At 39.8% G+C, this 15,809-nt stretch overlaps 1 protein-coding gene across 3 annotated transcripts in view; it reads right to left on the minus strand.

The window, feature by feature from the left end:
• Positions 1 to 9,141: 9,141 nt before the first annotated feature.
• Positions 9,142 to 15,809, minus strand: part of samd4a (sterile alpha motif domain containing 4A) — a 74,402-nt gene continuing 67,734 nt past the window's right edge. For all 3 annotated transcript variants that reach the window (XM_005751423.2, XM_013915486.1, XM_013915485.1), the window contains one exon: positions 9,142 to 13,784. In XM_005751423.2, coding sequence (XP_005751480.1) covers positions 13,756 to 13,784 — 29 coding nt within the window. In that variant the 3' untranslated portion in view covers positions 9,142 to 13,755. The remainder of the gene's footprint in view (positions 13,785 to 15,809) is intronic.

The raw sequence follows: 15,809 nt of genomic DNA on the forward strand, positions 1-15,809 counted from the left end.
GAGCTGCCAGTCACTTATTGACTAACACTGCAAAATAGAATTGTTAACGTATTTATTTTAATTTCAATTCAGGTTAGATTTTTTTGTGTGCACAATGCAGATTTTCTGTGCGCAGAGACCGTGCCAGCAGCACGCAATTGCGCACGCGCGCAGCTTAGATGGAACATTGCTTGTAGCACTGTAGTCTGGACATTTTACTTCTCACTGCTGTTGTGACCTCAAATATACTAGTTTTCGCTATTGTCTGTCTACTTTTTCCTCAGTAAGTAGATAAACCTGATTTTGTGGCCATTCCTCTCAACAGATTGGTGCTAAAGGTAGAATTATCTCATTAACTCGTCATTTGTTTGATCCAGTAATGGTTCAACACGGGTTTCAGAGCTGTGTGCCTGAGACGACCATATTTAGGATTTCCCCTCCTTGTGACATCATACAGAGTCAATGGTAGAAAAAAGGGCCTGAAGCCAATCATTTAGAGCAGCCTATATCCTGAGCTTGTACATACAGTGAAAATGGCCGTGTTTAATGTAAGTGTCCACCATTCGAACAATATATATGACATAAAATAAGGTCAAGTGTAACAGGTTCAGTGCAAAGCTTTGAAGGCCATTGGTCAAAACATCCAAAAAACCAACAACCTCTCAGCATATTATAATTCAAGTGGTCTGAACCTTCTCTGGGCTCTCTTCTCAGGCTTCATAAAGTCTTTATAAACTAAACCTGCTGACGTCTGTGAAGGTTCTCAGTCATCCAGGTCATCGTAGTCAAAGGAGCTTGCAAAGAAAAGCATCTGGACTTCTTTAAGTTGCTTGAAAGCAAACCTGCTGACTAATTTTTTAATATAATGTTTTTACATATATTAACGTATCTCCAGGTGTTAGACTGACCAACCATTTTAACAGTATCACTCTGAATTCTGGGGCCTTTTCAACGACATTTATTTGAATCCCCCCCAAAAAAGTATAAATAGAAAACGTAATTACAAACAGCTATAGCCCTGGATAAGATTTTTTGTGTCATTGGTTCATGCGTTTGAGCTTTAAACATGCTCTTTGTCACTTTAACACTGTGTCACTCTTTAAGAACCTCATTTCTAAAATTTGCTGTCACAACTTTTTAGCCCTTCAGTCTGTTTTTTTTAAAATTAATTTACAACTCAAATTTAAATTAGAGTCTTTACCATGACGTATGTATTATTATTTTTATTGACATTATTGTTGTTGTTGTATTAACATAATTTTAATATCAAATTGCGTGGAATCATCAATGGAAACATTCAGACTGCATCTTTACATTACACCAGTGTTCTGAGTTTTATTTGATTTTTTTCGTTGTCATTTGTTTTATGGTCCTTTGCAAGGGCCTGCCTTCATGTGCCAACTCGCTTCTCACAACAAAATCAATCTTTATCAACCAAACTGGAATTTGTCATTTCCATGAGAGGCAAATGAAGTGTGTGTGTGTGTGTGTGTGTGTGTGAGTTAGTGCATTTGTTTGTGCATACAGTTTGCATGCCAGCAGATGAACAGTATGGTGACAGGTGTGTGTGCTGTTCATGCTTTTACATTTCAATGCATCACAATTGTCCCCAGACAGATTTTGGGAGGTTTTAACTTGTGACCTGCAACATGATGACTGGATATGTGTGTGTGTGTGTGTGTGTGTTGGAGTGAAGATGGGCGCTAACAAACAGCTCTGATGTTGTTTTTCTGGCCTTGTCGAGAAGGAAAGCCTGTTCATTGGCCCCTTCGACATCATTGTCGCATCATGTACTGTGTTCACGTTGAAGACTTTTTAATCAAAGAAAATAAACCTCTGTGTGACAGCAGCGCCCATGTCTTTATTCACAGCACACACATAAGTTTACATGTAAGTTTATTTCCTTTAAAGCTTTCCGTAAATTCATGCAACATTAGCAGACAAGGAAAATGTTTGACTTTGGAAGTTTCGTGTTCATGCACCACTTGCTTTTTAAGTAGCTATGAACAATATTTTACTATGTAAAGTACAAAAGCTACAAAAAGTTTAATATTCAATTTCACAAAAACATTCGCTTCATGACGCTACAATAGTACAGGGAACCAACCCCCTATGAGTGAGTACTTGGTGACAGTGGGAAGGAAAAACTCAATTTTAACAGGAAGAAATCTCCAGTAGAAACAAGCTCAGGGAGGGGCAGCCATCTGCCGTGACTGATTGGTGGTGAGGAGAGGGCGAAGGACTAAAGCAGCTAATAAAATCAATTTATCCTAAGTACAGTTTTGTTTGGTGTGTTGTGATTACGTATATTAATTAGCTCCCTTTCTGTGTGCCTCCCTGAGTGCTTGCATACTGTAAAAATGTAATTTTAATGGTGGTATATAAGTATATTTTAATATTGATGTTCTGTGGATATAAAATGGATGTTTTTTATACTGTGCTTTTATAAGGAGTTACAGAGGCATAAATGCTATAGATTTTTCGTCCTTTGGCAGGTGGTTGCTAGTAACCACCACTCACTATAATATGTAATCTAAATAAAAGCTTAACATGTACCTGTGTGCCAAGTTTGGCTGCACCTGTCTTGTTTGTGTAGGAGGGCAGATAGAGATTTTGTGTATTAGTAGGATTAGTAGGGTATGTATCACAGGCTTTTAAGATTGCTGTAATTAAACCAGTCCTTAAAAAGCCCTCAGTCTATTCAGCTATCTCAGCTAAATAGAGACTGATTACCAATCTTACCTTTAGTTCAAGAATTGTTTAAAAAGTCATTGTAAATCAAGAAAAAGATCGTATCCATCTGATAGATTCAAAAGTCAGTCATAAAGTTCTGTGCTGTGACACATACAGAGCTTCATGACTGTACTGGTGACATAAGACCTTCTTATTCTATACGAGCTTACTTCGCCAATATCGTTAGAAAGCACTGCATACGTTTTCATTACTTTGTAGATGATACCCATTTATGTATATCTATGACGCCAGATGGCACAAATCAAATAGCCAAACTACAGGCATGTTGTACATAATAAATTATTTGATGAACTGTAATTTTCTGCCCTGAAATTCAGACAAAACTGCCCTTCACTGTAATTATTATCAAAACATCAGAAACATGGTGTGTATCCAGTTATTACCTCAGACTATGGATATGTTGTTTTAAGTGCACGTGAAACAAATATGTCAGACTTCCCTATAATTTTGATTAGTAACAAAATGTTAAAATACACGAGTAAATAAATGTACAATTACAAGAAAACACTTAAAACAGTGTAGGCATGTGTGAGGAAGTTTGATATCGTTTCCATCCATCCATCCATCATCTTCCGCTTATCCGGAACCGGGTTGCGGGAGCAGCAGCCTAAGCGGAGAAGCCCAGACCTCCCTCTCCCCAGCCAACTCCTCCAGCTTGTCTGGGGCAACACCAAGGTGTTCCCAGGCCAGCCCCAGCATTTCCTGGGTCTGCCTGGGGCCTCCTCCCGGTGGGAAGGACATGCCTGGAACACCTCGCCCAGGAAGAATCCTTTGTCAGATGCCTCAACCACCTCAACTGCCTCCTTTCAATGTGGAGGAGCAGCAGCTCTACTCTGAGCCCCTCCCAGATGGCTGAACTTCTCACCCTATCTCTAAGGGAGATAGTATTGGGTGATATTGTTTCCATATTTTATAAATTCACATTTGATACCTATGGTCTTTTGTCTACATTAACTTTGCCACACACAGAAACAGATACTTTCAACTAGTCAAATTTCAGAAACCATATTTGTCCAAGGAACCGCTGGAGCAACATTTCTTCAAATGTGTCTAGTCCTGGATATTGCAGCTGCATAGTCCTGTGCAGTAAGACCAAAGATTCAGACTAGCATCCACATTTCATTAGCTGCTGTCACATTTCTCTGTCCTTTAACACTACACGAGGTTTGGTATTATAGGGTGAAGTATCACTGACTGAAAAAGAGAGAAAAGAAACTGTTGATTAGAACTATTGTTTAACTGAAGACAACAACTGTGGTGGTTGTGGGCATACTCAGTCTTGCTCATGACATACTGTGTAGGTGTGGCTTTTAGTAGGCTTGGCCAAAACAAAAAGTGATACTTGGATACTAATTAATTACTGTCATTTGTAACAATATCAATACCAACTTCAATGTCTTTGTTTTTCTTGGTGGAAACCAAAAACAGACAGAAAAGAGAAGGAACTCGGTTCATTGTGTGGACACAAATATGACTCTGAATGTACAGTGATGCTTCCTAATAACTGCACCATGTGTAAATAACCGACTGTTTGCTAAAAGGTTCAGTGTAGGTAAATGCTGCATGAACTGTAGGTCATTCCAGTGGAGTTACTGCAGTGTTCGGTGAAGAGTTTAACTTACAGACATGGACGCACAATGTCAACCTTTGCGGGACAACAGGGTCCAAAACAGACCTATGCAACTGTAGCTTATCAGCTATTTTGTGCATCCGTTTTATCGTGCTGTGCTGCTCTTCCACGAAACATTTGCACAGTTATCGGGTTAAAGCTTTGGCACTGACATATCTTTAAATTAAAATGAACTTGTTTTCCTGACCAAGGTAAGCCGACAAGTTAGCTTAGCTTAGCTTTTTTTTCTTTATCATTTTTAATTCAGCAATGTGCTAAAGAAACAAACAAGCAAACAAACTGCTTTTGTTGTGGCTCTTTGCTTCTTCTAACCTCAGAGGTACATGTCTGGTTCCTCAGCTGCAGATGTGACTGTTTAGTGCTGACCAGGAGATGACCTACGGAGCTGCACTTCCTCTAAAGCTCCAAAAGTGAGTAGATCCCCACATAATCCTGAATGAAAATCTAATTGGGGTACGGATAACCAACTAGCATAAATTGTTCTTCAGATTCCAGGTCAGATCCATACTCTGCACTTCATATCTATTTTCAAAAAGATAAAACCACTCACCTCAGTGTTGATATGGGAACCTCACGAGCTCAGTGATGTCATGGTGGCTATGACTATCTTTTATATACAGTCTAAAGGTCGATTAACCTTAGGGGAGCTGTAGATCCAGCTTACAGTTTGTTGTACGTTCAGGTTGAGCAACTCTTGTTCTGTAATTTGACCATTTGTTACTGTAAAAAAGTGAAGCACTGCTACATGACAGCAAGCTTGTGTTAGACACACTAACTAAATCATTATAAGTATATTATAGATTTGCCTTTGGACAATTAGAAGCTAGTTTATTTATTCCATTAAAAAATTAAATCTTGCCATCTGATCCATTACAGAGTTATGTTGGAAATGGTAAAGAGAGCAGTGAGAAGTTCATATAACCCTGGTCTGAAAGGGAAAGAAGAAAATGCTGAACTAAAGTTGAAACAGACAAAATGGGGCCCAGAGCTCATTTTAGCCCTGAGGTCACTTACTGGGTTAATCTGGCCCTGGGCCCAGAGAGAGCAGCGGGAAGGTGGAGCTGGTCAGGGTCTGGGTGTCTGACAGAGCATGACTCAGCAGCTCTACTCTCAGTTTGGACACTGACTCTGCTTCGTGATGTGGAACTAAAGGCTTCAGATTGAATTCCCTTTAAAAAGTTTCTGACAGTATTCAAAGGCTTAATCCTAAACATCTCCTTGATGGTGATGGCTCCTGCAGGCTGCACACCTACAGATCAACAGCAGGACTGCTGTGACAGTAATCTGTGCTGCAGGAAAAGTAAGAGGAGCAAGTGTTGGTTGTAATGTTGATACAAGCCTACATTTAACTGAGTATAGTACCGAGATGACATATTGAATGTTGAAACTGAGAATATAAAAAGTATAAGTGCCCATTTCATTTCTTTATTTATTTTTCAAATAACATTTTAGAATTAATGCTGTTAAACTGCTGCCAGGACACACTGCTGTTATTGTTATCATGAAAAAATAGTCAGCTGTTTATTGACACAACCTGGGTCATCATCATATTTCCTTCAATACTTTTAAAGCAAGTATCTTAAAGTAAAATTGAAAGTAAATCTAACACTGCACCACCACAACTCTTTTCCATTACTGTGTGCTGGATGCAAAATATCCCAACTTGGGCTCCCCCTGGTGGTTGTTTCGAGATAACCAAGTTCTCGTGACCTACTGTGTGAAAGTTGTGTTCACAAATGAGAAAAGTTCAGGTGACATTTACTTGAATCTAGGCAGCATTTTATGTTCTCCAGAGAGGTTTGTAAATGTCTGAGCCTGAGAGATAATGTGCAGAAATATGCAGACAAACTCAAGTTGGTAAACAGTACGTCGGATTTTTAACTGAGGGGATCTTAATGCTGAATAAACTAATGGAACACACAATGTTTTTATGGTCATTGAGTACAGATTCAAACATATACATATACACATACAGCATAAACGCAAACTTTTAACTTAACGTCTGTGAAGGTTCTCAGTCATCCAGGTCATCATAGTCTAAGGAGCTTGGAAAGAAAAGCGTCTGGACTTCTTTAAGTTGCTTGAAGACGTTTCACCTCTCATCCAAGAAGCTTCTTCTTCTTTCCAAGCTCCGTAGTCAGTTTTGGTCACTGGTACAGTACAGAGGCAATTTATATATAGAAATTATAAACATGACTTAACATATCAGATTTTTAAAGACAGCTGAGATTTGCTTCAAAATTAACTTCAAATAAATCAAATGAACATATCAACATGTTTATTGTTCACTGCATTTAAAAACAACAATCACAAACAGGAAATTGAATCACTGAAGAAAGTGTCGTTTACATGTAGCTACTGGTTTGATTCACACAAACGTTCATTTACAGAAATCTGATCAGATTAAATTAAGATTAGACAACAAACTTTCATTTTATAATAAAGCACAGGGCTGTGTCAGGGGATGCCTGACATGCTTTAAGTTCAGCCTGTTTGGGAATATCTTGTGATGCACTGAGCGTTCTTCTCCACCATGCCATTAGGTGTTGTCTTCCCTCTCCCATCTCCCTTTTGTGCCGTCTTCCTCCCCTCACCCCCAACCAGTCAGGCCAGATGGCTGCCCATGTTACTTTGTGGACAGAAATAGCTAAGTTACTAAAATAACTTCATTAATCAGTTTTAATTTTTTTGGTTGAGTGATTTGAATTGCTTAATGCTTTTTGTGTGCGTGAGAGTGTGTGTACGCACCATGCTTCATGAGACTAGCAGGTCTCTGAGTTTTCACTGATGTTTTACCCATTTGTAAAGAGGAGTTATCTGATGGAGTTGACCGCAGGTCTAAATTCAGTAGAGCTTCAAACCAGCTCCTAGTGCTCATAGTTGGACGGGACAGCATTGAGCTGTGCGACCCCAGACACTTGGCGTGGTTATGACCATGTTTTTATTTACAAAATGTGTTTCTCTCAGTGTCTCACTCCCTCATTCTGACAGCTTTCCAGCCGTCTCCACCTGTCCCCTCTTCCTCCAGGTCCCAGCATCACTGACACAGAGCATAATTACTGAATTGCTTCCAGCTGCCTTGCCAGTTTCGCCGGCGCCACCCCCCCTCCTGCAGCAGAGCTGCAGACCACACCTCCACCACAGACTGTAATACAAATGTTCATTTGTATATGGCATACTGCAAATACTGAATTGCTGTACTCTGTTCTTAATATCACGGTTATCATTTTGGCAACATGTAATGGTCACAGTAATCATATGTGCGAACTGTTACACTGCCTTTGCACTTCTACAGAAAAACTGACATTCTTTTTGGAACATTAGCAAACGGATCAGATTTACTAAGAGAAAATGATGAAGCTTGGGACTCCTGAGATGGTGTGTTTCTGTAGAAGCTGTAGAAGACACTGTGACAAGAGACAGATTCTCTCCCCCCCCTCTAAAATTAACCAGCACTTGTACAAAAACACTGGACAACTTGCAGCTTGTTCTTTTTTTCTTTTCTTTTCTTTTTTTAATGTATAACAGGGCATGCCAAGTCACAGCATTCTGGTACATCGCAACAGAAGTACAGCAAGACACATTAAAAATACTTGAATGTATCCTAAAACTCTCTCTCACACAAACACACACACAAAACCTCTCTCTCTCTCACTGTCACATAGCCATTCACACGTTTTTTTGTTGTTGTTGAGACCAGAATAATTCTTAACTTCATTCAGCATTAAGAAGTACCTACAGAGTACAGAAACAAGACGAGCGGCAGAGTTCACGTTCACCCTGCGTGCCTCACATTTATTTTAAGAAAGCAGCTTAAATCTAGGAAGCTGCATTAACTTAATAATCAGGTGGAGTAGTCTCCCTCCTCCAATCAAAGTCTATGCATCAGCACTTCAGACTGCAGCTGTGTTTCAAATGAACAGAGCATGTCAGGAGAGAAGAGAGTAGGCTGGCCCAAATGCATAAAGGAGGAATTCCACCAGGACAAAGGGTTTCCAAGGTGTAATCTAGCAAATAACATCTTATATATATATTGGTAGTCTATGGGATGGATCACTGCATGAGTGAGCATATGCCGTGTTACCACCAGGTGAGGATCCAACACATCAGAACTCATGCCTCAGGTAGCAGGAAGCACCAAGCTCTTCCATTACAGTGAACAGTGTCTTTGGTTTTACATAGTTAGTCACAGTGAGACAAATCACTGTGTTATTATGGATATTGTTCTCTGTCCCTTTAAACAAGTAATGATATAATTAAGTGGTGTTAAAACTAGCAGTCAGCTGCAGTTCTACATACACGCGTTACTGAATATCACAGATATGGACAGTGATCAGTGCTGTAGCCAGGTAAAAATCACATTTTTAACAACCAAAAAGTCCACAGTGAGTGTCAAATATAAGAGGGTTTTGGGACACAACATAAAACTATATGATTTCGCAAGTTAATCAAGCTAATGTTTGTTTGTTTTTGTTTTTTACCCACCTGTACATGAATATAAGTGGAGCTTAATGTGAACTTTTGACATTTCAAGGCTGCAGTGTGAACGTGACCTCATACACCTGCTGCGCGTTTCATCCTGTATCATTACAGTTTTTAAAGTCCATATAAAACCATTTACATTTGGGCTAAATGTCTCGAGTACAAAAAAAGAAAAAGGCACTGCCATTTGTTACTTTGTTATTCTAAATATGACTTTCCCAGCCTTGTGCATGCAGTTTTAAAATATAAATTACACCCCCCTCAATTTTCTCCATTTCCTTTTTTTTCTTCCTGTATTTCCTTCTTTTTTTTGTCTTTTCGTGTGGTTTTTGTTTTCATTATTAAACATACAATATTCTTTTGTCAAATATATACGTAAGCCTGCAGTCAATACAGGACATCGGCTCTTTGATAAAATAAAACTAAATGAAGTAAAAGGCAAACAATCAAGCGGTAACAATTTGTTACAGAATGGATGCTGCTGAATTTACAAAAAAACAAAACAACAAACAAACAAAAAAACAACAACGTACTAAACTGCAGAATCTATGACAGAAATAAAAGATACAAAAACAGCATACGTGTCTTGACTTAAAAGTACATTAAATGTTTTTGGAATATCAAGGCGTCATCTAGCTGTTAATACTGCAGTGGGCACAGCGCTAGAAGCCTTCCTGGACACCCACAGAGCTGATATGCATGAAGGAAAAGCATTTGGTTTGACGTGAAGAGCCAACATCCCTCACAGGTATGCCCCTCTGTCCTCACACTTGTATTTCTGACCCACAGACGCTGCAAGAAACCACCGCTGAGCAGAAAGTGGAGGCCTGCCATGCTGCTCTGTGCTCAAAATACAATCCGCGCAACTTTGTTAAAAATCACACGAACTTGCTGTCAGTCAGTATTCATATAAATATGGCACTTTTTAAATTCAAAACCATAACTCTGGAAAAAAATAAATGCACAGCGATATAAAAGTACATAAAAATACTGACAAAAAACCCCTTTTAATAATCCCTTTGATTACATGACTGACTGCAGAACTTTTCTCATTATGAACGCATCTCACGTAAAGAAAACAAAAAAACCCCCAGCAATGACCATCAAATCCTCACACAGCCTCCTCCTCTGTGCCATAAAGCAAGCCGAACTACTGCACATCCACCAACACAAATACAAACACGCCACTCATTTTCACTCAATGCATGTAACACATAAAAGTAGCACCCCACTCCAAGTATACCATCTTACTGTGCATGTACGTCGTTGTTGTTGTTGTGTGCCACAGACAGGAAATGGCCAGAAAGCACTTGGACTGATACATGGTCGAATGTGGTCTCGGGTTTTTTCATTAGATTTATCCACAGTGAGGAAACTGTAGAGCAATGCCACCTTTGCAAGCGGCATACGCAGAAACTTTGAAGCCTCGCTCTCCCAAACAGAACTCAAAGAAAGACATGGCCTGCAAGGCCATGGGTCCGCAAAGGACCCATCTACCTCCTGATCTCACACACACTACAACAATGTATGCTAAAAACAACAAACTTTCTAATTGACCATGGATTGGTGTATCTGAAGGACCAGTTCTTGATCTCGGCTTCAAATTAAAAAAACAAAACAAAACAAAACAAAAAAAACAACCCCAAAACATCTTAACATGACATGACAGATACAAATAATATCGTAGTTCATCAACAGCAAGAAAAACAAAAACAAACAAACAAAAAACAGTCCACAATAACTATGTTAATATTTGAGATGTACTTATGGTCACCAGCCATAACATGTTAATACATATGGTATTTTAAATAATATTACACCCACATGAGCATCACCTCTGCAACAACAAAAAAAAGAAAGGAAAAAAGAATAAATAGTAGTTTCTACTTTAAGTACTGATTCATATGGCAGTGACACTGAAAGAGTCTAAATATGATGACATCCTGATGCTGCCCGTCAGCGAGGGGCACCAACAAACAATGACCACGTCAAAGGTGCGGCATCCACGTGGGGCTGAAACAGGTTTGTGACCCACTCACGCTTTGGTGGAACCTTTGTTCATAAACATGACTCAGGGTGCAAGAGCAAAACACACACTCTTAATCCACACCAAGTAAAACCTGAAGTGTCCATCAGGGTCATAGCAACCAGACTACATGCATACCATCACACACACTTGATCATGTGTGTGTGCACAGATTCAGACTGCAGTGTTGAGCTGCCATCACGAGATCTGAAGCCATGTTCAGCTGGCCAGGATGAGGATGGACTGCAGAGAGGTACCACATCAGAATTTATGCATGTTTTTGTCTTTATAAAGTCCCACACTCAGAGTGTTTTGAAATTCCATTCTCCCAAACATACCAGTAATTTCTACTTATGTAGTGACCGATATAACTAATGGCAATGGACAACAATTTTAAAAAAGCCTGGAAAGTAACCTTAGTAATTAGTTAAACTAATCAAATCAGAAACCAGTCTGAAGATTTCAAATTGCTAGTTGTTATTGGCCAGAAACGGGTCATTCTGATTCTAATGCCATCGTAATCAACAGATTATGTTTCCAAGAAACTTTGAGAAACATTTGAAAAGTGATTTAAAAAAAAGAAAAGAAAGAAGAACTAAAACATGCACAAAGTCTTGTATGGCCACTGAACTGTGTGTGTGGGATACTTCAGATCAGGCGGTATTTCCAACCTTTAGACAGGTCAATGACAGGCATCAGAAGCTTTTTTTTTTTTGTCTCTGGGTTCATCGTTGCCACCTTTTGTGTTTTGCTTCTCAACATCAGTCTGTCTGTCCAGCAAGGCTGTAATGCTACAGTCGAGAACGAGTGTCCGTCTGCTCGGTTTGATCCGACTCCAAAGCAAAGCATCGTTGCTCGAGCCTTGAACATTTGGATTGTAGTGTCTCACATTATCATATCAAGTGCAGGATACAAAGGAAATATGACAGAATTGCAAGAAACTAATAAACTAAACAATAATAATAATAATAATAATAATAATAATAATAATAATAATAATAATGATAAACCTCAAAGCTGACCTTTCAGGTTGAGGACTCGCATGCTGGGTTGAAAGCAGCACGGAAAGGAGTTAACCTAACCAGCTTATTTCAATATAAACCTAATCCTATAAAGTCTAGAGTCCAGGCACAAAACAACTAAGGATAAATATTAAGACACAGAATAACCATGAGATTAGAATAAAAACAAAAATATTTTCATATGATGGAGGCCTGCACTGACAGAACTGACAGAAGGCCAAGATACACAAGCAACCAACCAGCTTTGATATTTGCCCAAATGTTCACCGATGAGTTTTTATTGTTCTGCTGGCATCTTTAGTGCCTGCGTCTCCCTGGACTTCAGCATCTGTCCCGCCATGACTGCAACTGGCCAGCAGGTGGAGGTAAGCACTAATGAGATCTCAGGGAAAACTTCCCTTCATGGATTGACAGTGTTTCATTTCTCCAATGTTGCAATCCTCTCATGAAAAGGAAAAAAGAAAAGAAAAAGAAAAAGATCTGAGTGGAAACTAAATCCGCCTCCCATTGCTTCAGACACCTTCTCCACTCTAAATTTCACAATCTTCCTTTAGTTTTAACATGCAGCTTAAGCATATTCCCCAGCTTTAGAAAAATAACTAACTCCCAGTATCTGAACATGCAGACAGATCCCACTGACTTATTAATCTCCCAATATATATATTTATATGTATAAAAACATACATTTATACAGTACATGCTGTGGATGAACTGATGGTGCCAAATCCACTTCCTGCTACACTCACTTGCACGAACAGACTAAGGGCACGATCAGACGTGACATCATCTTCTTCCGTCGTCTCCAGCTAATCAAAGGTCCTGCCTCTGATGTCTCTCTCCTTTAAACATCCTCTTCCCTTTCTAATATCACTTCAGCTTGGTTCTTTCTTCTACTACTTTCTGTGTCTCTCTCCACATCCCCCTTCTTCCTCGTATCCCTCTCCGTGCTACCTCCATCTCTTTCAAGTTCCCATCTCGTTCTCTCTCCATTAATATTCAGGCCAACATATCTTTGTTGTTGGCTGCTAAAATAAAAATAAGTATGTTGGTTGTAAACTAATGTGATGGCTACTCGTCGGAAGTAAAGCTCGTAGAAAGCCAAGGCTCTACAGAATATATTATGTAAATCATACCTGAAATTCATAAATGTCTCTGTACCCTCTGAAAGTAGCATCATAATGTAAACATTAAATACATACAATAGAAAGAAAAAGGTTTGTTGCCACTCAGTACTGAGCAAGCGGCCTTTTTGAGCTCTCCAAGAAACCGTCCTGGACACGGTGATCCTGCTGAAACCAGTCTGGGAAATCCCAAGCTTCCTTTTTGCATCCCTGTGGCTCTGCTCATCTCATCATGTTTTGGGTCTGAGGTACTGTTATGATCTGAAAGATGCCACAAACTGTGGTCAATGTGCAGGGACCAGACAATGTGGGCAAGAGAAAGTCTCACTGAGCCCTGATCCAAAGCCCAGCATCTCTCTTCTGCTGAGGCTAACTGGACTGCTTCTGGCCTCTCCATGGGAAGGGCAGGGTGGGGGGTGGGAACAAGGGGGAAAGTTTGCACACACTTTCCAGGCCGCGTTCGGTGCTTTCCATTCTCCTCACTCACATACAGGTGACTGTGAGTGTGCTGCCCGAGCAGGAAGCGTGTTTTTCCAGCCCGTTGGACGGTGCCAGTGTGATAGCTTGTGTGAGCGGTTTGATGGTCAGCTCTCTAGTGTATCTTGGATCCCGCCCGGTCCTTTGGTTGAGCTCTACCATTGGCTAGAGGGAGAGGGAACGAAAGGGCTGGTGACCTCAAGGTGATTGTGAGAGAGCTCCCCAAACCTGCGCCGTCCTGCTGCTCTCACTCAGGTCCTCAGCTCATATTGTTGATGTGCGATCTGCACCATCTAAACAGGAACAGCAGAGAGAAGAAGAGGCATCACAGTTTAAGTCAGCAATTACGTTATTAACCCTGATAGAGTGATTGTGGAATCAAATGTGCAAATGAAGGCAGTCATGACTCCTCAGGCCCCCACCACTACCATTTCCTGTTCCCGGTTTATCACCAAAGTTTGCCAAGATAAACTTCAGCTTATGAATTGGACACAAAACGAAACATGAGAAAATTAAATATTAACTTTCTGCTTGCAGCTAGCTGCCCCTCCTTCAGCATGATTCTGCTGGAGGTTTCTTCCTGTTGAAATGAAGATTTGCTTCCCATTGTTACCAGGTGTTTGCTCATGGGAGGTCGGTTGATGGTTGGTTTTGTTCTGTGTTAGTGTAGGGTAGAGCAGGGCGATATGACCAAAAATATTTATCACGATATACCAATCCAATTTTATTTATAAAAGCACTTTAAAATACCCAGCACAGGAACAAAGTGCTGTACAGAAAATAAGTTAAAACAATAGAATAACAGAATACAGCAAAATAAATAAATAAAACACATAATACATAAAACTAAAACAGCCATATACATTTGAAAATTTTCGATAACGATATAACTGACGATATAATTGACACTAGACAAAATACTTTACGACTCCACAAATTTATTAGTGAGAAAAAAAACAAAAACAAATCACAAAAAGAAAAATCTACGTATTTTCACTTAAACAAGCAGCTGTTTATGTGCATTAAAGTTATATAAAAATGTAACAGTGCAAATTCCTTGCTGACAGTTTAACCAAAAGGCAATTCAAGTGGAAACTGGCCGACATCCTCAGCATAACTATGTATAATATCCACAAAACTCAAAAGAGGTTACACACACAGTACGGTAATATTATGTTGAAGCACAGTACGTATCACTCCGCGAGGCTCCTGCCTACGATAGCCTTAATGCTCCGACAATCCATCAAGCGGTGCGGCTTCGTAGCTTAGCAAAGTCATACTAAAACATTTGACAGATTTTCAAGCGCCATGTACCACATAAAACCGTTTCAAGGTCAGTAAGCACAACGAGAATTCATACATAAGGCACACGGGATTATAAGGGGCACTGTCGACTTTCAGAAAAATCAAAGGATTGATTTTAAGTGTGCCGTATTTTCCAAACAACACGGTAATAACGACAGCCCGCTAGCATGCTCTACCAAAAATAGTGCTTTGTTGTGTATCTGACAGACGAATGCTAAACCAGTGCCACACCACTGAAGTTGCAGCATTTTTACAAACCAATTCTGATTCATCCGTTTCATTCAACATTCCGCTTTCGCCCTTCTCATTCTCCGTCGGCGAAATGCTTTTTCCGCCATGTGCGTATGAAAACAAAGGCACTGCGCATGCGTGTTTTACCCATATTCTATCGCGTTATTTCATTTTCTTAGTGTTGCCCAATATTATACCGGTATTACCATGAACGGTATGATATGGCCCAGCCCCAGTGTAGGGTCTTTGCAATATAAAGTAACTGGAGATGAAGCTGATTTGAACAACAGAGAGCCTGATGGGGTTTAGGAGCTGTTACGTTCCAATTTGTTTCTAACCCTGAAGTACAAAACACAAAACTAAATAATAAAAGAGGAAACACAATATTTGAGAAAACATGACCTTACATTAATAAGGAACCATTAGGGCAACTTTCTTCTTTGTGATTGGACAGAAGTATCTTGTGACGGGCTGATGTAATTTCATTGTACTTGTCTCAGTTGTCTTCCTGCATAAAATTTAAAGTGAGTGTGAAAGGCAGGGTTCATACGCCTTTTTCAGGGTCAAATTCAAGCACTTTTTAAGCACTTTCAAGGTCCCTTTTCAAGCTTTTCCAGCACACCCCCCACACGCAATGCATGCTTCAATTCGCATCACCTCAGTAAGACCATGTGAAAAGTAGGGCTGAACGATATATCGCATTTGCGATAATATCGCGACATGATCAAGTGCAATTTTCTAACCGCAAAGGCTGCGATTATACTCTGGACATGTCCAAATTC

This window comes from Pundamilia nyererei, unplaced genomic scaffold (assembly GCF_000239375.1).
Source record: "Pundamilia nyererei isolate P.nyererei 1_Seehausen unplaced genomic scaffold, PunNye1.0 scaffold00310, whole genome shotgun sequence".
NCBI lineage: Eukaryota > Metazoa > Chordata > Actinopteri > Cichliformes > Cichlidae > Pundamilia > Pundamilia nyererei.